At 41.1% G+C, this 26,592-nt stretch overlaps 1 protein-coding gene across 3 annotated transcripts in view; it reads right to left on the reverse strand.

Moving 5' to 3' along the window:
• Window positions 1-26,592, reverse strand: part of cadpsa (Ca2+-dependent activator protein for secretion a) — a 465,102-nt gene that overhangs the window by 234,131 nt on the left and 204,379 nt on the right. For all 3 annotated transcript variants that reach the window (XM_059944256.1, XM_059944255.1, XM_059944254.1), the window contains exon 7: window positions 1,612-1,723. In XM_059944256.1, the coding sequence (XP_059800239.1) occupies window positions 1,612-1,723 (112 nt within the window). The remainder of the gene's footprint in view (window positions 1-1,611; window positions 1,724-26,592) is intronic.

Consider the following 26,592-nt stretch of genomic DNA (forward strand, 5'->3'; position numbering starts at 1 on the left):
CATGGCGGGAGTGAAACTCACTGAGGTGTGGGTGCAGGAGGACAAAGGCGATGCCCCTACTGAGAACAGAATGTTCTTCCTCAGAGAGGGGAAGATCTTGAGGGCATTGTGAAGACCCGGCATGAATGAGAGCTGGAATGGGGTAGGGGGGTAAGAGGGTTGGCAGTGTGTGAGGAGAGGGGAGGGTTGGGGTTTTCAGGGAAGGTTGTGAAGGATGAAGATGGAGTCTTTGATGCCGAGAGCAGATGGTGGGACCAGAGAGATATGGAACTGCAGAGTGAGGATAGGGGAAGGGAAGAGTGGGGTCCCAATGGCAGCATGTAAAGTCCTGGCCTGGAGGTGCTGTCGGTCAAGGTCCAGGCTAGTGCCAGTGTTGGAGGTTGTGTAATAGACACTTTGAAGGTGCCTGGCAAGGTTGGAACTTGCATAGGTAGTCCGGCTTTTGAATCTGCTTGGGAAAATTAGAGCAGATCAGCAGCAGGGATCGTGGTCTGGGGACGTCTGTGGCGGCAGGCTCTATAGTTTGTAGACTGGAATCTTCCATACCTTGCTGGATATGAGAAAGGTGAAGAACTGGCGATTGAAAGGATGGATCCAGCGGAGGATAAAATACTGGATAGGTCCATTGCGGGTGGTGGAGAGAGAATCCTGGAGTTGTGGAAGCGACAGCGATAGGGACACTATGTCCCTCCTCATGGTGGAAAGTGTTCCAATCAGCTCTGGCCAGCTGCTCTCTCATGCCTCTGTAGTTACCCGTAATCAACTATAACATCAGTACACCCGATTGTAGCATCTACCTCTCAAATTCTCTCCTATTATGATCACTGCCTCCTTAGGTTTCCTTTATCTTCAGCTCCCTAATCAAATCTGGCTCATTACACAACACCCAATCCAGAATTGCCTTTTCCCTAGTGGACTCAACCACAAGCTGTTCTAGAAAGGCATTCTAAAAATTTCTTCACTTGGGATTCAACACCATCCTGATTTTCCGAATAGATTTGGTTATATGCATTTCAGTGGCACATTTAGCAACAAGCAGAAATGGAGACAAATATTGTTCTTTGATTTGCTCTGTACTTTACCTTCCAGTTGTCTTTCATACTGCAGAGTCAAAAATCCAATTTTTAATTCAGAGCTCTGATGAATTAGCCGTAGGCTGAGGAGTATGGGGGTGTGGAAAACTGTACCGGTACTGGCAGCAGGAGGCCAGATAAAGTAGGCTTGTTCAGAAAACCATGTGCTATGAATCACAAAGTAATGAGTGAAAGGCTCTTGTACACAGAGCAGTATTTGTTTGTGATGGAGTATGAACAGACAAACATGCAAAAGGGACATTTGTTAGCTGCCAGCTGCCAGATATGAGCACAGACAGGTTCCTTATCCAGGATGCTCTGATTGTGCTCTTATCAAGATGTTTTTAATAGCACAGGAAATAAAGACATCTTTACTTAACCGTTATTTTCTAAGAGAGTTTGGTAAGTGATATTGTCATGAGTGTGCAATAGGAATTAGAAGAGCTTCTTTGGCAGCAGGATACAAGTGCAATCGGAACAGACTTGGCACCGGTTATTCAGTATAAATCATTAATTGCAGGAAATAAAAAGCACATACCCGTCCAAGCTCTTTGTCCTCCAGAGCCAACACGCCTGTGCTCTCTGTGAAGAGTTTCACCTTTACTGCAGGAAGTGGGTGCGTGCTGGTGAAGTCACCTTGGGTACCCCAGCTATAGAAAAGAAACCATTTTAGAAGTGATCAATTTTTCTCATAAGCATTACATTTACAGATTGAGTTAAAAAATCAGTTATTGACATAATACATGCTCTTAAACTCATCAGATGGGCCCTGGAATTACCAGACCCATCTATCAACACTATTTGTCACTGAAGAGCATCCTGGCCAAGATTCTTTACTGCAAAAAAAATCAGAATGGAAGACAAAAGGTTAGCACACAGTTGGCGACTGATAGACAGTAATATCAAGAAAGGTCATATGGAGTATAGTGAATAAAAAATATAATTAGCATTAAACACAGCAGGCAACTGGCATAATACTGAGGCTGGAAGAAGGTACAAACAGAATCGCAGCAAAATTAGAAGAAATGCCCAGTTTCTCCCCTGGCTGTGTTCTAACAGAATTAGAAAGTATAATGCTGCTTCCATCTTTGTCAGTTATGAAACAAAGGGAAAGTTTGCGAAGAGAGCTTCGCAATGAAGTACAAAATTAATTCACAAAAACAGAGAAGGGAAAGTTAAGTAGGTTAGGTCATACTAATTTAAATACATATTGACTATGCATTCCTAATAATGCCAATAACACTAACAATTTTGATTATGGTTTATTTGCTTTCTTGATCTTTATTTTCTCTCATTTACAGCAAACCCCAGCTGCATTATGAACATTTTGGGGTGCAATTTCAGAATTTAAAAATAATAAATGATCTATTAGTAAAAAAGTAACCAATTGAAAATATGTTCTGCTGCTTGAGTATCTTAAAGAATCAAACTTGGAAACAGAGATAGGTGGTATGCTAGTCTGGTACCACTCCCCCAAAACCCTAATATTCTGTTCTACACAAAAACCAAGGCACCTCCCATGTCTGTCTTATTCCTCCCTCCCCACCTATTTTCAGTTCTATAAACAGGTTATCTTGTTTCTGTACTCTCAAAGGTTCAAAATATTCAAAGGTTAATTTATTATCAAAGTATGCACACAGTATACAACTCGGAGATTCGTCTTCTCCAGATAGCCATGAAACAAAGAAAACCATGGAAAGTCTTTCAGAGAGAATCCACCTCTCACACAAAAAAAACTCAACAAGAACATTGCCCACAAACCCTCCTCCCTCCACAAAAATCTAGTAAAACACAAAAAGAACACTGACCCCCCCCAACCCTACCCCCACACAAAGAAAACAAGAAAGAATGGGCAAAAACAGAAAATATAATTATCAGTTCTGATACAGGATTTTGATACTGAATGTTGAATGTCTATTTATCTGCATATGTGTTACTTGACCCACCAGTTTGTTTTTTTTCTCGCTCTGGATTCCAGAATATGCAGTTCCACGTCTGTTGTAGGCATCTTGCATGATTCAGTTATCATTGTGTCTGTGAATGCTTATAAAGACTTCCCCACCCCACATCGATTTCTAAATATTGCAGAGTAGAGTTAATGAAGCGTGTGGGGAAGAGAATTTGGATGTCAAGGAACAAAGTTATTGATATGAGAAACAAGAGAACTTACACCTGTCCACATTTTGCAAAAGTTCACATTTACATCTTGAATTTCATGCCAGTGGCACCAATTAAGCTTTGTAATCATCAAACATGAAAATGGTTTCCATGTATGTATACATCAAACACACAGAGGCCTTAGGATAGAAAGCCAGAAACTGGGTTGGGTAAGACACAAAAAAAGTTGTCTTATACATACAGTATTTCTTCATAATGCTAAGATAATGCTAAGTGTTGTTATAATGTAAGCAGATTTCAGCAGTTACTTCCATCTGTTTTCTTTTTTGTAGCTTTGAACATAAAAATCCTAGTTTCCCAGGATACTCCAAATTGTAACATTGTATGGATACAGAAAGATAATGCCTTCTTATGCTGAGAAGAATTTTATATCTACATTTTGTGGTGCGCTTCAAAGAATCCAAAAGACTGGCTTCAATGTTGTAAGACAATGCCATTAAACTATGCCCAATGAAGAGGTTGTGGAGGGCAGTTCTTGGTTAGAGTTGAGGAGAGGGGGAATTAATTAGTAATATGCTACTATTCTTGTGTAAAGGTCAGGAAGAAACAATCAGGATCAGCGATGCATGGCGATATTGATATGATTCAGTGTCAAGAATTCAATATGGTAATGGCGTTGTTGGGTGGTGTAGAGGAAACCAGGGCAAGAGAAGCATTACAAGAAAATTGGTGATTGGCCAGAGATGGGCTTAGTAAAATCATGAGTTTTATTTAAGTAGGAGAATGGCTAGTGAGGAAAAGCTTACAGATGCTTCCTAAATATGAAATTTCAAATGCAAAACTTTTTATCAGTGTCTGTGATTGAAATATGATCACTTTTCTTCCTTCATGAAAGAATTTCATAAGGTGTCTCATCAAAAGTTACTGTGGAAAATAAAAGCTCATGGTATAGGACAATAAGATATAAGAACAGAATTAGGCCATTTGGCCCATCAAATCTGCTTTGTCATTTCAACATGGCTAATCCAATATTCCTTTCAGCCCCAATCTCTTGCCTTCTCCCCATAACCCTTCATGGTTCTGACCAATCAGGAATCTGTCAGCCTCTGCCTTAAATATATATGAAGCCTTGGCCTCCACAGCAGCCTGTGGCAAAGAATTCCACAGATACACCACACTCTGGCTAAAGAAATTACTCTTCATCTCCATTCTGAAAGGATGCCCCTCTATTCTGAGGCTGTATCCTTGACTCTGCCACCATAGGAAACATAACCTCCAAATTTGGCCTTTCACTATTTGAAAGGTTTCAATGAGGTCACCCTTCATTCTTCTGAATTCCAGTGAATACTGGCGCAGAGCCATCACATGCTCTTTCTATGACAAGCCATTTTTCTGAACCTCCTCTGAATCCTCTCCAGTTTCAGCACATCCTTTCTAAGATAAGGGGCCCAAAACTGCTCACAATACTCCAAGTGAGGTCTCACCAGTGCTTTGTAAAGTCTCAACATTACATCCTTGCTTTTATATTCTTGTCTTCTTAAAATGAATGCCTTCCTCACCACAGACTCTACCTGCAAATTAACCTTCAGGGAATCCTGCACAACGACTCCCAAGTCCCTCTGCACCTCCAAGTACTCCGAAACCTTATCCTTAAAAGTTAACTCCAGCATCTTCCCAATTACTGAGGTCAGAATAACTGGACTAAAATTTCCTTTCTTCTGCCTCTCTCCCTTCTTGAAGAGTGGAGTGACAGTTGCAATTTTCCATTCCTCTGGAACCACTCCAGAATCAATTGATTCTTGAAAGATCATTACTAATGCCTCCATGATCTCTTCAGCCACCTCTTTTAGAACTCAGGAGCGTACACCATTTGGTCCAGTTGACTTACCTATCTTCAGACCCTTCAGTTTCCCAAGAACCTTCTCTCTAGCTGTGGTAACTTCACACACTTCATGACCTCTGATGACTTGGAACTTCCACCATTCAGCTCCTGTTTCCACTGCGAAGACTGATGCAAAATACTTATTTAGTTTGTTCGCCATTTCGTTGACCCCCATTACTACTTCTCCAGTACCATTTTCCAGCTGTCGGATATCCACCCTCTCCTCTCTTTTACATTTTATATATCTGAAGAAACTTTGGGTATCCTCTTTAATATTGTTGGCTAGCTTACTTTCATATTCCATCTTTACCATCTTAATGACTTTTTTAGTTGCCTTCTGTTGGTTTTTTAAAGCTACCCAATACTCGAACTTCCCACTAATTTTGGCTCTTTTATACCGCCGTACTTTGGATATTATGTTGGCTTTCATTAACTACGGTTCTATCATCTTTCTTTTGGAATACTTCTTCCTCTTTGGGATGTATATAGATGCGCCTTCCGAATTGTTTCCAGAAATTCCAGCCATTATTGCCCTGCCATCATCCCTGGCAGTGTTCTCTTCCAATCAATTCCTGCCAACTCCTCACTCATACCTCTGAAATTCTCTTTATTCCACTGTAGTACTAATACATCTGACTTTAGCTTCTCCTTCTCAAACTTCAGGGTGAATTTTATCATATTACGATCACTTGCCCCAAGGGTTCTTTTACCTTAAGATCTCTCATCAATTCGGGTTCATGGCACAACACCCAATACAGAATTGCTGATCCTCCAGTGAGCTCAATTACAAGCTGCCCTAAAAAGCCATCTTGTAGGTACTATAGAAATTCTCCCTCCTGGAATCCAGCAGCAACCTGATTTTCGAAATCTACCTGCACATTGAAGTCCCCCATGACTACTGTGGCATTGCCCCTTGGCATGCATTTTCTATATTCCATTGTAATTTGTAGACCACATCCTTACTTCTGTTTGGGGCTCCGTATACAACTCCCATCATAGTATTTCTACCCTGCAGTTCCTTAGCTCCAGCAACAATGATTCAACACCTTCTGACCCAAGTCACTTCTTCTACTGATTTGAGTTAATTTTTAATCAACAGAGCTATGCTGCCCCCTTTGCCTTCCTGCCTGTCCTTTCGATACAGTGTGCATCGTTGCACATTAAGCACCCAACTATAATCTTCTTTCATCCATGATTCAGTGATGCCCGCATCATACCTGCCAGTCTGCAACTGTGCAGCAAGTTTATCCACCTTATTCCATATACTGCACACATTCAGATACAACACCTTCAGTCCCGTATTCACCCTTTTTGATCTTGTCTGTCTTTTACATTGTGACTCATTCCGTTGACAGCAATTTTGTCCTATGAACAGCCACTCCTCGCTACGCATGGCCTCTGAGCTACCTCATCTTCAGCACTATTACCTGCCTTTCCTTGTTGCATTGAAATATAGGCTGCTCAGTACACCAGTCACACCATGCTCAACCTCTTGATTCCTAACTTTGAGGTCTTACAACAGCTACCTCCACAACTAACTGTTCTGGCACTCTGGTTCCCATCCACCTGCAACTCTAGTTTATACCCCACTGTGTAGCATTAACAAACCATCCCACTAGCATATTAGCCCCCCTCCAGTTCAGGTGTAAGCCGTCCCTTCTGTACAGGTCCCATATTCCCTGGAAGAGTGTCTAATAATATAAAAATCTTATGCCTTCCCTCCTACACCAATTCCTTAGCAACGTATTAAAGTTCCTAGTTCTGGCATCACTAGGAGTGGCGCAGGTATCAATCCTGAGATCAGAGCCCTGGAGGTCCTGTCCTTTAACTTAGCACTCAACTCCCTGGACTCCCTACACAGAAGCTCATCACTTTTCCTAGTCATGTCATTGGTACCTACATGGACCACGACTTCTGGCTGTTCACTCTCCCACTTAAGAATATTGAGGATTTGGTTTGAGATATCCTGATCCCTAGCACCTGGGAGGTGACATACCATCTGGGAACCTTGTTCTCATCCACCAAACCTTCTGTCTGTTCCCCTAATTAACAAATCCTCCATCACCATGGTGTGTCTCTTCTACCCCCCTTCCCCTCTGAGTCAAAGAGGCAGACTCAGTGGCAGAGACTCACCCACTGCAACTTTCCTCTGTTAGGTCACCCCCACTGATGAGGTATCCAAATTGATATACCTGTTGTTGAGGGGGATGGCCACAGGGGTGCTCTGCACTGGTTCCTTAACCCCTTTCCCCTTCCTGACTGTCATACAGTTTCCTGTTTCCTGCACCTTGGGTGTAACTACCTCTCTATATGTCCAACCTATCATCCCTTCAGCCTCCTGAATGATCCAGAGTTCAGCCAGTTCCAGCTCCTCAACGTGGATTGTTAGAAGTTGCAGCTGGATGCACTTCTCGCAGTTGTAGTCAACAGGGACACTGGAAGTCTCCCTGCCTTCCCACATCCCATTAGAGGAGCATTCATCCATCTTGCCTGTCATCTCTACTGTCCTAGCTGAGCAGATCTAAAGAAGATGATGAAAGAACTTGAGCTTTTCTTTCCTTTGCTTCCTCTGACTGAAGCAAAGAGCTAAAGCCTCGAGGTCATCACTCCAACTATGTCCATCAGATGACGGCTGCTGTGTAAGAGGCAATATGTTCATGTGGATAATAAACTGTCTGGCAAACAGGAAACAAAGAGTGGGCACATTTTTTTTAAATTTCTGCTGTAAAGATCAAAGGTTCAAAGGTTCAGGGTTCATTTTATTGTCAAAATATGTGTGTAAAATACAATGCTAATGTTCCTCTTCTCCAGATAGACATGAAATACAGTAAAAACACAGATTTTAACCAAGATATCAGATCCCCTCCTTGCACAAAAGGAAAATGAAACAAAATAGATTTATTATCAAAGTACATATATGTCACTATTTACAACCCTGAGATTCATTTTCTTGTAGGCATACAGAATAAATCCACAAAACATAATGGAATCAATGAAATACCATGCCCAACAGGACAGACAAACAACCAATGTGCAAAAGACAACAAACTGTGTGAATATACTGTAAAAAGACAACAATAAATAAATAAGCAATAAATATCGAGAACATGTGAAGAAGAATCCTTGAAACTGAGTCCGTAGGTTGTGGAAAAGTTCATTGCTGGGGTAAGTGAAGTTAAGTGAAGTTATCCAATCTGGATCAAGAGCCTAATGGCTGATGGGTAATAACTATGCCCTATTGTCCTGCTTATTATTTATTGTAACGCCTGCACTGTTTTTGTGCACTTTACACAGTCCAGTGTAGGTCTGTAGTCTAGTGTAGCTTTCTCTGTTGTATTTTTTACTCAGTTCAGTCTAGTTTTTGTACTGTGTCATGTAACACCATGATCCTGAAAAACGTTGTCTCATTTTTACCATGTACTGTACCAGCAGTTACGGTCTAAATGACAATAAAAGTGACTTGACTTGAACTGTTCCTGAATATGGTGGTGTGGGTTCTAAGGCTCCTGTACCTTCTTCCTGATGGCAGCAGGGAGAAGAGAGCATGGCCTGGATGTTGATGCATGCTGCTTTCTGGCTACAGTGTTCTGTGTAGATGTGCTCAGTGGTAGGGAGGACTTTGCCCATGATGGGCTGGGTTGCATCCATTACTTTTTGTAGGATTGTCTGTTCAAGTGCTTTGGTGTTTTCATCAGGCTGTGATATACCCAGTCATTACACTCTCCACTACACACCTATAGAATCTTTGCAAACTTCTAAGGAAGTAGTGACACTGATATGCTTTCCTCTTAATGACACTTACCATAAGTCCACGAGATACAGAAGCAGAATAAGGCCACTTGGCCCATTGAATTTACTCCATTATTTCATCATGACTGATCCATTTTCCCTCTCAGCTCCAATCTCCTGCCTCCTCCCTGTATCCCTTCATGCCCTGACTAATCAAGAATCCTTCAACCTCAGCCTTAACTATACCCACTGACTTGACCTCCACAGCTGCCCATGGCAACAAATTACACAGATTCACTACTCTCTGAGTAAAGTATTTTCTCCTAATTTCTGTGCTCAAAGGGCACTCCTCTATTCTGGTCGTAAACTCACCCACCAAAAGGAAACATCCTCTCCGCATCCACTCTATTGAGGTGTTTCAATTTTCGATAGGTTTTAATAGGGTCATACCTCATTCGAGTAAGTAGTGGCTCAGAGCTATCAAATGCTCCTCATATGACAAACCTTCCATTTCTTATATAAGGGGCCCAAAACTGCTCATAATACTCCAAGTGATGCTCACTGGTGCTGTATAAACCCTTGGCATTACATCCTTGCTTTTAAATTCTAGTCCTCTTACAACAAACACTAATATCCTATTTGACTTCCTCACCACTGACTCAACCTGCAAATGAACTTTTAGGGAATCTTGCACAGGATTCCCAAGTCCCCTTGGGCCTCAAGTTTTGACTTTTCACTCCATTTAGAAAACAGTCCACCATTTTATTTCTTCTACCAAACTGCATGACCATACACTTCCCAACACTGTATTCCATCTGTCACTTCTTTGCCCTTTCTCCTATTCTAAGTCCTTCTGCAGCCTCTTTACTTACTCAGCATGACCTTCCCCCACATATCTTTCTATTATCCACAAACTTGACCACAAAGCCATCAATTCTGTCATCCAAATCATTGACATAACATAAAATGAAGTGGTCCCAACACAGACCCTGGTGCAATACCATGAGTCACTGGCAACTAGCCAGAAAAGACTTCCTTTATTCCCACTCTCTGCCTTTGCCACTGCTTCAACCAAGCTAGAATCTTTGCTATAACACCATGGGCTCTTAACTTAATAAGCAACCTCATTGTGGCACCTTGTCAAAGGCCTTCTAAAAATCCAAGTACACAACATCAACCAATTCTTCTTTGTCTATCCTGCTTGATATTTCTTCAGAGAATTCCAACAAAATTTCCTGGCAAAATTTTCCCTTAAGGAAACCATGTTGACTATGGCCTAGTACCCCAGAACTACATCCTTAGCAATTAACTGCAACCACTTAGGTCAGACTAATTGTTGTATAGCTTTCTTTCTTCTGTCTCTCTTCCTTCTTGAAGAGTGGAGCGAGAGTTGTGATTTTCCATTCCTCTGGAACCACTCCAGAATCAATTGATTCTTGAAACATCATTACTAATGCCTTCACAATCTCTCCAGCCACCTCTTTCACAACTTAGGGGCGTACACCATCTAGTCAAAGTGCATTATCTACCTTCAGACCTTTCCCTTTCTCAAGAACCTTCTTCCTAATAATGGAAACTTCATGTACTTCTGCCCCCCGACACTCCCAAACTTCTAGCTAATGTCAGTGTCTTCCACAGTGAAGATATAGAGTTAATGCAAAATACTTATTCAATTCTTCTGCAGTTTCCTTGTTCCCCCACTACCAACATCTACTCTCGCTTCTATTATACACTTTATATATCTGAAGAAACTTTTGGTATCTTCTTTAATATTATTGGCTAGCTTACATTTGTATTCCATTTTTATGACATTTTTAGTTGCCTTCTATTGGTTTTTAAAAGCTTTCCAATCAACTTCCCACTAATTTTTGCTCTACTATATGCTTTCTCTTTGGCTTTTACATTGGCTTTGACTTCTCTTGTCAGTTACTGTTGTGCCATCCTGCCTTTAGAAAACTTCTTCTTCTTTGGAATGTATATATCCTGCACCTTCTGAATTGTTCCCAGAAATTCCAGCCATTGCTGCTCTGCTATCATCCCTGCCAGTGTTCTTTTCCAATCAATTTTGGTCAGCTCCTCTGTCATGCCTCTGTAATTCCCTTTACTCCTCTGTAATACTGGTACATCTGACTTCAGCTTCTCCTTCTCAAATTGCAGGCTGAATTCTATCATACTATGATCACCGGTCCCCAAGGGTTCCTTTACCTTATACTCTCTAATCAATTCCAGTTCACTGCACAACACCCAATCCAGAATAGCTGATCACCTAGTGTGTTCAACCACAAGCAACTCTAAAACGCCACCTCATAGGCATTCTAGAAACTCCCTCTCTTGGGATCCAGTACCAACCTGATTTTCCCAATCTACCTGCATATTGTAATCCCTCATGACTACTGTAACATTGCCCTTTTGACATCCAAGTTTTGCTGTTGTAATCTGTAGACCATATCTTTACTGCTGTTTGGGGGGGGGGGGGTCTGTATATAACTCCCTTCCAGGTCTTTTCACCCTTGTGGTTCCTTAGCTCTATCCACAATGATTAACATTTTCTGAACCTATGTCACCTGTTTCTAACAATTTGATTTTTTTTTACTAACAAAGCCCTCTGCCTATCTGCTTGTACTTTTGATACAACATACATCTTTGGGCATTAAGCTCCCAGCTATAATCTTCTTTCAGCCATGATTCAGTGATGCTCACAATGTCATACATAGCAATCTGAAACTGTGCTAGAAGTTCATCAAACTAATTCTGTATACTGTGCGCATTCAAATATAACACCTTCAGTCCTGTATTCACCGTTTTCGATTTTGTCCACCTATTACATTGCAACTCCTCGAGCTAACTGCAATTTTGACCTATCCTCAGCATCTCCTTGCTAGAAGTCTCGCTGCACCCAGTCTCTGCTTGTAAACCAACTACCTCTTCCTCAGCACTATCACTCTCGTTCCCATCCATCTGCCAAATTAGTTTAAACCGTTCTAAACAGCTTTAGACCATGTGCACTGGTCCCAGGACAGATCCTCTGAAATGGTAACTCTAAGGAATTTAAAGTTGCTGACCCTCTGCACCTCTGATCCCTCGATGCACACTGGCTCATGGACCTTTGGTTTCCTCATCCTAAAGTTAACAGTCAGCTCCTTGATCTTGCTAACATTGAATGAGAGGTTGTTCTTGTGATACCATTCAGCCTTATTCTCAATCTCACCCATATGTGTGGATTCCTCACCACCTTTAATTCGGCAATCGGCAGTGTTGCCATTAGCAAATTTAAATATGGCATCGGAGCTGTGATTAGCCTCACAGTCATAAAGTGAGTGGGGCAGGAGGCTAAGTCCACAGCCTGGAGGTGAACCTGTGCGGATGGAGATTGTACAGGAGGTGGTTTCGCTAATCTGAACTGACTGAGGCATGCAATTGAGGAAATTGAGTATTCAGTTGCACAGGGAAATATTGGGTGAAGGCCTTGAATCTTATTGATTAGATTTGAGGGGATGATAGTCTTGAATGCTGAACTGTAGTCAATGAAAAGCATCCTGATTTATGCACCTTTCCCCTTAAGGAAATGCAGAGGATTCAGAGAAAAGCTGCACACAGACTGGAGACGCTTTCTAAAAGGGCACTCAATATATTTCAGATGTTGTGCTTCAACAGTACACCAAGCAAAAAACTGTAAAGCTATCATACACTGCACTGAGTGCAACAGTGGGCAGTACGTATCAGCATTTTATGCAGGACCAGCACACCCGCAGCAGAGCATGGCAGGAAGCCAGCTGAGCATCCATCAGATGTAGCTTCTTGCTCATGCAAAGAAGCATGTACGAAAATCCTGCTCTAAAATATGTCAAGCTAACACCTACCCTAAAGGACACCCTGAGCAAAAATAAAGGCACATGTGGTATTAGAAGGCCAGAGCAATGTGGCATTGACAGTCAATATGTTTTGACATGCTCAGCATTCAAAGTTCTGCTTCCTCACACTGTAAAGACAGGATCTGGAACATCAGAAGTCACCAGAAGAAAGCAGGTAGATTTGTTGAGCAGTTAATAGGAGGGGAGGCCTACTTCTCCTTGCTTACTTTCATTGGGTGTGACCATATTCCCAACAACAGGGATGAAATCCCAACTCCTGAAGCTACACACACTGATTCACATCTCTCCACTGGACTCTTCTGCTGAGATTCTCCTGTTGCTAGGCAGAGACACGACCCATGCACATAAGGTACGTGAACGGTGGCAGATGCACCTTATGCCCAACGACTGGACATGGGTTGGGTCTTTGTGGTGAAATCTGTCTCGATGGTGCTCATCAGCTCACTGTCAGCACAGTTAAGACTAATGTCCTGGAGAACAGGCACCCAAGTAATTTCAGGCCCTGTGAGAGTAGAATCTGGTATGAAGACAATTGTTGGTAAGCAAACAAGTGCCCTGACATACTCACCTCTGCTCAATCAGATTTAGGCAAGCTGATCATCTGTCACTCAGAAGATAACTATAAGCTGGCACCTTCCATCGAAGATGAGGTCTTCCTTTGAAGCATGAACAGAGTTTAGCAAAACTGAGTCAAACAGCTGGGTAGCTCCCTTTCCTTTCCACTCTTCATGACAACTCCTACCAAACAACAGAGAGCAGGTTGACTCATTTCCTTCAGTTGCAAACTGAGAAGGAAACCAGAAATGAAAGATCATTATGTGGAGTTAATAGAGAGACTTTTCAGGAACAACCACGCTGAGTTAGCACCTCCACCAGATCCCAACAAAGAAAACTGCTACTTGCCCAAATTTGGTGTTTATCATCCAGAGAAACCTGCACCAATACAAATAACCTTTGATTCAAGTCGGTCAAAGATATATCAATGAATGATCTGCTCTTGTAGGGTCCAGACCTCAACAGTAGTCTACCCAGGGTCCTCATACACTTCAGAACTGAGTCCGTCGTTGTGATGGCAGATTTCAAAGAAGCCTCCACAGCTTCCTAGTGAGAGAGGATCATGGAGACTACCTCAAATTCCGTGGTTTTGTGACCACCAACTGGACATTGAGATTCTGGAGTAGCACATGTGAGTTCATGTATTTGGTAACTCTCTTGGATTTACCACTCCAGCTGTGGCAATAAATGTTCTTAGCACGACAACTATTGTGGAAGAGAACAATTTAGGACTGAAGCACAGAGGTACATAGAGAAGCATTTCTATGTAGATGATGTTCTTGAGTCATTTTCTAATGCAGAAGAAGCAGTTAGCATGCTGAAAGCAATGCCAGACATGCTGGCATAGTCTAATCTCAGGCTGCATAAAATTACATCGGACAGTGCTGAGGTTATGTGGTTTCCCATCTGAAGATCTGGCCAGAGGTCTACAGGATCTAGATCTTGGACAGGACCTCCCTCCTATGCAGCTTGTGTGGGTCCTGGATGGGACCTTGTTACCAATACCCTTACTCTCCAGGTCACTGATGCTGAGAGACCTTCTACACATTATGGTGTGCTATTGAATAGCAACATCTTAATTGACTTTCTTGGATTTGTATATTTCCAAGATGCCTTCAAAAGGGCTAACTTGTGGTAGAGTAGCTTGATGGATATAATTAAAATATTCCCGTTTCAGTCTGCTATATCTGAGAATCACAACTGATTGTGAGGTATATTTTGAAAGAAGTATTATGTTTGTCATTTATCATTATTAAGATATTATTGCGCCACCTGTTTACTCTTGTTTACAAAGCATAGTTCTGGAGTATTGCATATGCATATTGCCTTGGTTAACACCGATTGTGAGAACAATCGGTGCTATTAGCACATTCAGGGCGCAACAATTCTGAATTGAATTTAATATAAATTTTACTTAACTTTTTGCTGTTTCAGAAGTAAGATCTCTTTAGAAAAAACCCTGAAGAAAGCTTCTGTCTTGGGTGATCTGTGAGAAGGTGTTTAACTCACTGCATAGTTTTGTTCACTCGCACTGCGTGGGAAAACAGCTAAATACATGATGGATATCTTCACTGTGTATTTCTATGGGTGGAGAGTGGCATGCAAGTATGTATTGTGAAAAGTAGAAATAAAAGTCAAAGGCGCATATCCAAAGACAATGACGTTATAGATAGGATTCATCAATCAACCTGCATTTATGCATTTTACCTTATTGTTTTGAGCTGTGGGGGAGGGGATGGGGTTTGGAGCCTATTCCGCTGGAAATGACCAGTGATGTGTGAACCTGGATGAGGTGGTCCCCAAGAAGCCTCCAACTTTACCAAATGCATAAAGCCTGATGTCATCACACACAGTCTTGATGTGGGTGAGCTACAGGAATGACTCATAATGAGAAGCACCTGGTTAAAATATCCTTTCACAAACTGACCTCTTATTGCAAATATGCATCGGAATTTGAAAATACAAATATGCCACGTGGCCCCTCCAGCCTGCTCCACAATTTATTTAGATCATGGTTGATCTAATCACAGCCTTAACTCCACGATCCTGTCAACTTGCAGTCAACTCGCACCTTCTACCAACTTTCACCCATCTTTAAAATATTCAAAACATTCTTCTTTTATAGCTTTTTGAACAAGAGAGGTCAATGGCATATGACTTACATATTGAAAAAGAATTTGCCTCAGCTTTGTTAAAAGGGTAATTATTTTTAAACAGTAACTCTGGATTTTAGACTCACCCAGAAGAGGAAATATCCTCTCTACATCCACCTTGTCATGTCCTCTCATCATCTTGCAGGATTCAATCAAGTGCTGCCTCACACTTCTAAACTCCAGTTGATATGGTGCAGATTGTCCAAACATTCTTTATGCAACAACTCACCCCTTCCTGGTACTAGTCTGCAAAGCTTTCTGACTGCTTCCATATACTTAACATCTTTTCTTAAATAAGGAGATCAATTCTATTCACAATGTGCCAGATCTCAGTCAACACCTTATATAACCAAAACACTCTCTATGTTGGGAATTCAATTATCCTTGCAATAAACAGTAACAATCTGTTAGCTTTCTTGATTACTTAGATATATCTGCTTGCCAGCTATTTGCAAATTATGTATTAGGACCCCCACATTCTTATGTATCTCCGAGCTCTACAATCTTTCAACACTTAGATAACACATTCCTTTTATTTTTCTTGCCAAATTGGACAACTTTGGCCATATTATGCTCTTTGCTCACTCACATTCTACTTACTGTATTTGTGGCGTCCTAGTATCTTCTTCACATTTTATTTCCAATATCGTTAGCAGAATTAGTAAATCATCCCTTTAGCGCCAAGCTATACAATGATGAACCACTCCCTGTAGCAAACCATTCAAAGTAATTTGTCAACAAAAGATGAATTATACTGTATATGCTTGTTCTCTATTTCCTGTCATTTAGCCAGTATTTTACCAATATGATTATGTTATGTCTTACACTATGTGCTTTTATTTTCTGCAAATAAGCACCTTATCAAATGCTTTCTGGAAAGATTGTGGTCAATTCAACTAAAAAATATAATCAATTTCTATTGCAGAAAATTGGAAAATGTTCTGCATTTGAATTTCCAAGCATAAATCTTCACCACCTCTATTAATATATTCCTTTTAGCTTTGCCATACACGGCCATGAATGTGAGTATTTTCTCAAGGTTACTAAGCAACAAAATGATTATCTAGATAAACTTTTTCAAAGGTTTGTCACATGAAGAACAAGTTCTAAGAGCAGGTAATTTAAGCTTTCAAACCCACAGTTGAATTTTGCAATAAAATTCAATAGACAAAAGACAATAGGTGCAGAAATAGACCATTCGGCCCTTCGAGCCTGCACCGCCATTTTGAGATCATGGCTGATCAATTAGTATCAATACCTGGTTCCTGCCTTGTCCCCATATCCCTTGATTCCCCTATCCATAAGATACCAATCTAGCTCCTTCTTGAAAGCATCCAGAGAATTGGCCTCCACTACCTTCCGAGGCAGTGCATTCCAGACCCCCACAACTCTCTGGGAGAAGAAGTTTTTCCTTAACTCTGTCCTAGATGACCTACCCTTTATTCTCAAACCATGCCCTCTGGTACTGGACTCTCCCAGCATCTGGAACATATTTCCTGCCTCTATCTTGTCCAATCCCTTAATAATCTTATACGTTTCAATCAGATCCCCTCTCAATCTCCTTAATTCCAGCGTGTACAAGCCCAGTCTCTCTAACCTCTCTGCGTAAGACAGTCCAGACATCCCTGGAATTAACCTTTTGAATCTACGCTGCACTTCCTCTACAGCCAGGATGTCCTTCCTTAACCCTGGAGACCAAAACTGTACATAATACTCCAGGTGTGGTCTCAACAGGGCTCTGTACAAATGCAAGAGGATTTCCTTGCTCTTGTACTCAATTCCCTTTGTAATAAAGGCCAACATTCCATTGGCCTTCTTCACTGCCTGCTGCACTTGCTCATTCACCTTCAGTGACTGATGAACAAGGACTCCGAGATCTCTTTGTATTTCTCCCTTACCCAACTCTACACCATTCAGATAATAATCTGCCTTCCTGTTCTTACTCCCAAAGTGGATAACCTCACACTTATTCACATTAAACACCATCTGCCAAATAACTGCCCACTCACCCAGCCTATCCAAGTCACCTTGAATTCTCCTAACATCCTCATCACATGTCACACTGCCACCCAGCTTAGTATCATCAGCAAATTTGCTGATGTTATTTTCAATGCCTTCATCCAAATCGTTAACGTAAATGGTAAACAGCTGTGGTCCCAATACTGAGCCCTGTGGCACCCCACTAGTCACCACCTGCCATTCCGAGAAACACCCATTCACCGCTACCCTTTGCTTTCTATCTGCCAACCAGTTTTTTATCCATGTCAATGCCTTTCCCCCCGATGCCCTGAGCTTTGATTTTACCCACCAATCTTCTATGTGGGACCTCATCAAATGCCTTCTGAAAATCGAGGTACACTACATCCACTGGATCTCCCCCGTCTAACTTCCTGGTTACATCATCGAAAAACTCCAACAGATTAGTCAAGCATGATTTACCCTTGGTAAATCCACACTGGCTTGGCCCAATCCTATCACTGCTATCTAGATATGCCACTACTTCATCCTTAATAATGGACTCTAGCATCTTTCCCACCACCGATGTCAGGCTGACAGGTCGATAGTTCTCTGTTTTCTCCCTCCCTCCTTTCTTAAAAAGTGGAATAACATTAGCCATTCTCCAATCCTCAGGAACCGATCCTGAATCTAAGGAACATTGGAAAATGATTACCAATGCATCTGCAATTTCCAGGGCCACCTCCTTTAGTACCCTAGGATGCGGACCATCTGGACCTGGGAATTTGTCAGCCTTCAGTCCTATCAGTCTTATCACCATTTCCTTCTGAATGTCAATCCGATTCATTTCCTCTGTTACCCTATGTCCTTGGCCCATCCATACATCTGGGAGATTGCTTGTGTTTTCCTTAGTGAAAACAGATCTAAAGTACTCATTAAATTCTTCTGCCATTTCTCTGTTTCCCATAACAATTTCACCCAATTCATTCTTCAAGGGCCCAACATTGTTCTTAACTATCTTCTTTCTCTTCGCATACCTAAAAAAGCTTTTGCTATCTTCCTTTATATTCCCGGCTAGCTTGCGTTCGTACCTCATTTTTTCTCCCCGTATTGTCTTTTTAGTTAAGTTCTGTTGTTCCTTAAAAACTTCCCAATCATCTGTCCTCCCACTCACCTTAGCTCTGTCATATTTCCTTTTTTTTAATGCTATGCAATCTCTGACTTCCTTCGTCAACCACTGTGGCCCCTTTCCCCACTTTGAATCCTTCCTTCTCTGGGGGATGAACTGATTTGGAACCTTGTGCATTATTCCCAAGAATACTTGCCATTGCTGTTCCACTGTCTTTTCTGCTAGGCTATCCATCCAGTCAACTTTGGCCAGCTCCTCCCTCATGGCTCCATAGTTTCCCCTGTTCAACTGCAACACTGACACCTCCAAGTTGCCCTTATCCTTCTCAAATTGCAGATAAAAGCTTATCATTTGGTGATCACTACCTCCTAATGGCTCCTTTACTGCGAGATCGCTTATCAAATCCTGTTCATTACATAACACTAAATCCAGAATAGTCCTGTCCCTGGTCGGCACTCGTACAAGCTGTTCCAAGAATGCATCCCGTAGGCACTCGACAAACTCCCTATCCTGTGGTCCAGCACCAACCTGATTCTCCCAGTTCACCTGCATGTTGAAATCCCCCATAATTACTGTGACATTACCTTTGCCACATGCCAATGTTAACTCCCTATTCAACTTGCACCCAATATCCATGCTACTGTTTGGTGGCCTGTAGACAACACCCATTTGGGTCCTTTTGCCCTTACTGTTCCTCAGTTCTATCCACACAGACTCTACTTCTCCTGACCCTATGTCTCCCCTTGCAAAGGACTGAATCTCATTCCTCACCAACAGGGCCACCCCACCCCCTCTGCCCAGATTTCTGTCCCTACGATAGCACGTATACCCTTGTACATTTATTTCCCAGGTCTGATCTCCCTGCAACCATGTCTCCGTTATCCCAACAACATCATAGTTACCCATTCGCACCTGGGCTTCAAGTTCATCCGCCTTATTTCTGACACTTCGTGCATTCAGATATAGAATTTTTAACCCATTTCTCCTCTCTCTGTTTGAATCACTGCCTATTGTGCTTAACCCAGCTCTCCGAACTCCCATCGGGCTATACACCTCTAGAATTTTGTTGTCCTTCCTAAACTTACTTATTCTTTCAACATGTTTAACTCCATGTTCCGTCAGACCATCCCTCTGTACATGTGTCCTCCTTATCACTTGTTCCGCCCCACCTTCCTTTACTACACACTTAATATTCTGGAACCGTGTAGTCCCCACCTGTCCTTTATTCTTCCTCTCGCTATCCTCCCTCACATTCTGGATCCCTGCCCCCTGCAAATTTAGTTTAAACCACCCCCCCCCCCCCCAAGAAGCACTAGCAAACTTCCCTGCAAGAACGTTAGTACCGCTCCAGTTCAGGTGTAAACCATCCCTTCGGAACAGATCCCAACTTCCCTGGAACAAAGCCCAATTATCTACAAACCTGAAGCCCTCCCTCTTGCACCATCCCCTCAGCCACGTATTAATCTTTATAATCCTTCTGTTCCTTGCCTCACTCGCACGTGGCACAGGCAGCAATCCTGAGATTGTTACCCAGGAGTTGTTTCCTCAGTAATCAAACTTGTTTAGTGTTAACTCATCCACACCAATAGAAGGCCAGGGTATAGAGTTTTCAAAATAACATTGACAGTGTTTCTGCATTTAAATGTTAGAAATTTCTGTGAAACTTTTCCTGAAGTCTGCACAAATAATTTATTATTCAGTTTGAAAATATTTCTTACATAATCAGAATAATTTGTTTTGGCGTGAAGTGCTAGTCGAGATAAGTGTGAAGTAATAAAATTAATTTGGTCATGAATTGAAAAAAATCTAAAATTTAGGAAAATATAAATTTGGATAGGATGGAGAAGCTAAGAAATCTGAAGGCACAAATATGAAGATTACTCAAACTACAAAAGAGATTGGGAAAAGTCATTCTAAAATGGCGGGATGGGTTAAGTAGACAACTTATGCCAAGTTTGTATTGAATCTTGTTTGGACCTTACATAGAGCACTATGCAAAAGCTTGTTTACCATATAGTAAGACACAGAAGCCATAGAAATAGTGCAAAAACAAGATCAATTACATTTGGTATTTCTATCAGGAAAGGTAAACAGCATGATAACCCCCTTGAAAATAAAGCACTGATACATGGCTTTACAATTCTATATCTGATAATGTTTATATAGAATACAAAGCATAGAACTGGGCCTATCAGATTCATTCAAGCATTTACGGTGACTTCATTCATCAGGTATACAAATTATAAGATGCTGAGATCCCAGCACTACTCATTACATTTGTGTAACCAGAAAAAAAAACATTTGTCTTTTCTCTGTTTCCTGTTAGCTAGCCAATTGTTTATCCATGGGAATATGTAACATACAATATGAGCATTTGTTAAGCATCACAGAGAGAGCGCTTTTCCATCTTCTTAGAATGACGGAGATGGCATTTCCACTCCTGATGTGTGGACCTGAGGTGTCTAATGAGACCAATATGGGAACTGCAGACTCTTTCACAGATGGGGCAGTTGATGGGTGATGGGTGGATAGCTTTTGTGGCTCTCCACCCCTTCTGACACTTACACAAAGCTTTCGAATCAGAGTCTTGAATCTCTGAATACCATTCTGAAAGCTCCTTCTCCATTTTGAATTGTCATGGGCCAGAGATTCCAAGAAGCCAGTGGTGCCGTTGGCAATGCTGTGTTTCTTCAAGGAGACTTTGAACAGTTCCATGAAGCTTTTCCCTTGTCTGCATGATAATCTTTTGCTGTGACAAATCTTGAAATAGAGCAACTGTTTCAGAAGTCTGATGTCAGACACCCTTTCTACTTGAAGTGATGCATAACTTGAGCTCATTATATCATAGATATTCAGAAAATGAATAAAGATTCAAACGAAACTTGGAGCTTGAAGAAGATCAAGTGGAACACTTAACAAGCAGAGTGAATGAGGCTGATATAGATAGAATTAAACAGAGGCTAGATGAGCATCTGAGGTAGAAAGAAATAGATTTTTTCTTAGTTATATGAGGAAGGATAGGAGGGGGGTTGAATGGAGCATGGCTTGCAGTGTAGATGTGTTGAACCGAAAGGCCCATTTCTGAGCTTTGTATTCTGTGCAGAGGCTGAGGTATAGCAGATTCCACACACCTGAAGATTAATTAAATGTGGTGTTACAGATCAGTTTTCTGTTGCCAAAGATGCCAAGAAGTAAATCCTGCATTTTCACTGTGTCCATCCTTCTGTAAACTGAGAGAAACTTCAGCTAAAAATTGTCCTTTGGCTTCTCATCTTCTGCATTAAGTGAACAAAGATTAGGCAGTGAATGTTCCTACAGCAGCTTTCACTGACCACACTCAGCCTTATTATCTGATAAAATGTATTTTTGTGCAATCAGCTATATTCAAGACCATGGCTGTATTTTAGAAAGCATTAGCCAGCTTCTGCAGGTTTTGTCGCACATTTGGGGTAGCTAGTATAGATATTTGAAAACATTTTGTGAGAAGTCCTAAATAACTTATATGCATGCAGAGCTGGAGGCTAGACTGCTACTTCTCCAAACTTCCTGGAAAAAAATGGTTCTGCATTATTGCAGTGCAATTATGGAGAAGGGATTTCCCCTATCTAGTCAGCTCACCTTCTCCTGCAAAAAACTGTCCTGCCAGCAGGCTCGGCTTGGGAGGCTGCCAGATAATTCCTCCCGCTACAGATGAGTTATGGTGGGACATGGTTCTAAGTCACCACAGTCCAAGACTCAAATGGCTCAGATCTCAAGCCACTTCTTCACTGGTTTCATGTCTATTTAGGAAGGATTCCGTGACTAATTAATTTGAACTCAGAGCCATATGGTAACTTTAATGTTACTGCATAAATTAAGCAAAGGTTTGGATGTGAATGACTTCCAATGCTTTCCATCTCTAAGTCAAATGAAGCTACTTGTTCATTAGTTTAAATGGCCACTAGTGGGAACATATACAGGTGGTTATCTGCTACTGACTAGGCTGGATATTTTCCTTTGTTCCAGAAGCTGACTCTACTAATATTCACAATGAAGTGTTCCTCACTGCAGTAATTCACTTCACTCCTTAGGTGCCCCTAATGGAGTGGAATTAACAGTTCCAATCCAGAGTCAAGACCTCACTCACCTCAGTCATAAGGCTGTACTAGTGTCAATGCATATTCCAAATTCGATCTCTAAACTATTGTTGACTTCTTCGATGAAATATGTGAGAAGATGGGCCTTACAATAAACATTCAGAAAACCAAGTCCTTCACAATCTCACACCTACTGCAAAATATTGTTCCCTTCCCTGACAATCAAGACCCTGTTCAATGCAAAACACTTTCTATTTCTCAGGAATACTATCTCAGTTAAACAGGAAAATCCTCTATTGTCTGGAGCATCAACACAAGCTATGTTTGCCTCACTATTCAAAGACCTAAACCTCTAACCAGGCACCAGCTTCACATACTTATATGCTGCTGGCATTTAGGGCAGCAATGAAGGTCCTCCATCTCTGGTGTGTTCAGGGTTTCCATCATCATGTCAGTAGCTTCTTCTCTACTCTCAGTCATGCAAATTCTTGGTGGAGACTCAGGAATACCATCGCACTGAGATGTAGAAGGATTCTTCACTGCTGTTTCTGTAACAATTGTGTTTTACCAATCAGGGTTGTTAGCTGAAACCCTGGTGGACCACTCTTAGCCTGACCTCTACCCTTTGACCTGTTTGGCATGAGTGATCCTACCAAGAACCAAAGCATAATGCGCTGACTCCAGCCAACGTAGCTCTCCAGGTCATTGAGGAACACAAGCCTCCAAAGCACGATGCGGTTGTGGTCCTCTTGGAGGTTGGCACCAAACACATTGTCTGCTAAGTCACTGTGATTCCACTGTACAGCATGAGACCAAGAGATGAGTAACCTACAGCTGGCACTTGAGAAGTAAACCAATAGGACCTCTATAATATAAGGCCAACATCTTCTACATAGAGATTCTGAGCAACTTTAACCAGTCCTAATGGGCACACCAATGGACCAGCATAACTGACTGTATGCACTACTCTGAACTGTGTCCTTAGCAGGTGATTTCTTGGAGGACAGAGAAAATGTTGTCAATCTCTCTTTAAAAAGAAATAATGCTTTCAATTTTAGTGGTCTTGGATCACAGACTTCCATGTAAGACCACTAAAATTGATGCAGAAACTTTCAGGCAGGTCTGAGCACTTCAAATTTCTCTGACAGGATTACACAGAAGCCAAACAGAAACTGGAAAGGGTTCCCAAAGAGCCAAGAAACACACTTTGTCAAGCTCCACTGTGGTAGTGTCAATGAACCTACACAGGAATCCTCAATCACCTCAGAGCCCACAGAATATGGTCAGGGCAAATCATTCTCAGCCATAAAGAAAGGCTTCCTAATATATAAGCTTTGGACTCAGTGACTGCAGGATAGCAAAGAAAATATAGACAAAGCTTCAAGTTACATTTCAATATCCACCAAGCCTAAGACCAGACGGTTCAGGAATGAACCCCACCAAACCAGTGGCCTGATTCCTTTCAAATCCTAACCTGGCAGCTGAAGGCTCTAAACTCTAGCCATACTCCGAAAGTCAGCGCTCTAATTTACTTCCTGGACCACGCAACTTCGCTGAATTGTATCTGTGTATTATTGAAGGCAGTTCAATTGGCTTCAATACAAGGAAATTGAAAGATTTAGCCAGAGCTTTTGATTTTTCACACTTTAATCTAGCTGGAAAACCCAAGTGTGCAAACCTCAGTAAGAGTAAGGTACAGATTGGCGATATTCCTCATCAACAGGTCTGATTGGCAGCAACACCAACAAGGTATGATTGGCTTTTTTTTACATTAATTTCCTGATTAAAAAATGGCAAGAATTCACAGAAACATGAACAAAAACAGATGCTGTAGATTCCTTCTTTGGTGAAATATCATAAATGGCAAGTGCCCTTGGGAATTAGGGCATAAAAATTACTACAGTATAATGATACATGTGGTTAAAGCAAATTGTTTGCCTTTCTTTTTATCTTGTTAAGCATCTAGCTAGACACTAAAATTTGATTCAACACTCATTCCTCCAGGGTAAACTTTGACTCTAACAAAGATGTGAAAAGTTCCTGCAGGATGAACCTTTGATCTGGCTTTTGATTTTGAAACAAAAGGCTTGGATGAACAAGACACCATGTTTCAGTACTCCAGACATGAAATTTTAGCATCTTCAGGTACATTTCCAGTCCTGCAGAGCTTTTTAAAGGAATCAAAGATACATACGCTTCAGTTCTTAATCAAGCAAGGGTTTCTAATACGTTAATTAAATTCAGAGAGAAGACCCAACAATATCTTTAAAAAAAAGCAAAAATATATTACTGGAAATAGGTTACTAATTGCCATGGGGAGAATTTTTTAGAATACCAGATAAATTTTTGAAGGGCTTCTTCAAATTATTCAAACATTCAAAAATGGTTTATTAATTATCATTCATTATTATTAATTGGGCTTCATCAACAGAAGAAAGTTAATTTTCCACAATATCTGAAATGGTGTTTAATTTGGTTTTGTTTGCAAGTTTGTTTTTAGTTGCAGGCAAAAATAAATTTGTCACATGGGAAGGGCACATTAAGCCAAACTTTAGATATGTATCAACAAGCAAAAAAATCCCCCAAAAATCTTACTCTCAGACTTCAACTGAATGAAAATAGTGTGAGGTTGCAAATGGGTGATTCTGTTTACACCCATTTGATTTACTATTAAAGCTACCGAATACTGTTTAGAATCTACATCCCCAAACAGATGATCATGAAGAGGGCAATTTTAAAATTTGAGAATGGATGGAATGGGAAATATTAATTTAAAAAAAAATTAAACTCAGCCCAGGTTTAGTCTTTTAAATTTCATGACAAATACTAATCCTGATTCTGATTCTTTTACAGACAGCTATTTATATTTCAGGTTTCCAGTTCACCATTTGCTACTTCATGCCCACTGTCTTGCTACCTCCGGTGCCTCTGCAGAAACATAGGGGCTTGCTTGTTACAGCACAAATGCAGCCAGCTAGAATCAAAACATTGCAAGTTTAAGTCACAGTTTAAGGATAAAGGGGAAGCCTTTTAGGACCGAGATGAGGAAAAACTTCTTCACACAGAGAGTGGTGAATCTGTGGAATTCTCTGCCACAAGAAACAGTTGAGGCTGGTTCATTGGCTATATTTAAGAGGAAGTTAGATATGGCCCTTGTGGCCAAAGGGATCAGGGGGTATGGAGAGAAAGCAGGTACAGGGTTCTGAGTGGATGATCAGCCATGATCATACTAAATGGCGGTGCAGGCTCGAAGGGCCAAATGGCCTACTCCTGCACCTATTTTCTGTTTCTGTTTTTAAGTCTTTAAAAAAAGGACTAGATTGCATTGCTGCATACTGACATTTATTTGTAAAATTAAATAAAACTCAGTAAAATCAAAGGTCAAGAATCTTAGAGTCCACTTAATACTAAGTAACTGGTAAAAAAGAGAAAGCAACTACATTACAACATATTGATAGGAAGGGTCAGAACAAATACGTTCTTAGACATGAACCAGCAAGTTAGCATTTTACCCACATTAAAATGTCAAGATATATCAGGCTTGTGAAATTTCAGCATGAAATAATGATAGCTAAATTATGTGTACAGATGTACAGTCACTTGGGTCAGGCACACTGCAACAGAACAGGTGCTGGGATACATATTTTTTGTCAATAAAAGTAGTAGGCTATTTCATTCTTTCTCCCAACAGTTTATGAAGCCTCTGTGGAATTTATGTAACTATATTCTGCAAAGTCAGCTCTAAGTTAAATATTACAAAGTCAGCAGAACAAAATTAATAGAATCCATAACTGATGTGTAAGCAATCTGGAAATACACTTTAATGGGAACCAAAGAAAGAATAAGGCATCTAAATGAGTTCCTCCAAGATATTCAGCAGATCAAGTTCAATAGTGCTCGACTTTGAACAAGTATTGGATTTCAAATATAAAGTGGTGATAAGATCAAAGGAAGGAAGGAAGACACAGGACTGGAGCAGTCACATTATTATAATGGTTATACAGCCATGTTTTGAGCCCTGGAAGAGAAGCTGCAGTGGGTCCACACTC

The sequence above is a fragment of the Hypanus sabinus genome, chromosome 19 (genome assembly GCF_030144855.1).
Source record: "Hypanus sabinus isolate sHypSab1 chromosome 19, sHypSab1.hap1, whole genome shotgun sequence".
NCBI classification, from domain to species: domain Eukaryota; kingdom Metazoa; phylum Chordata; class Chondrichthyes; order Myliobatiformes; family Dasyatidae; genus Hypanus; species Hypanus sabinus.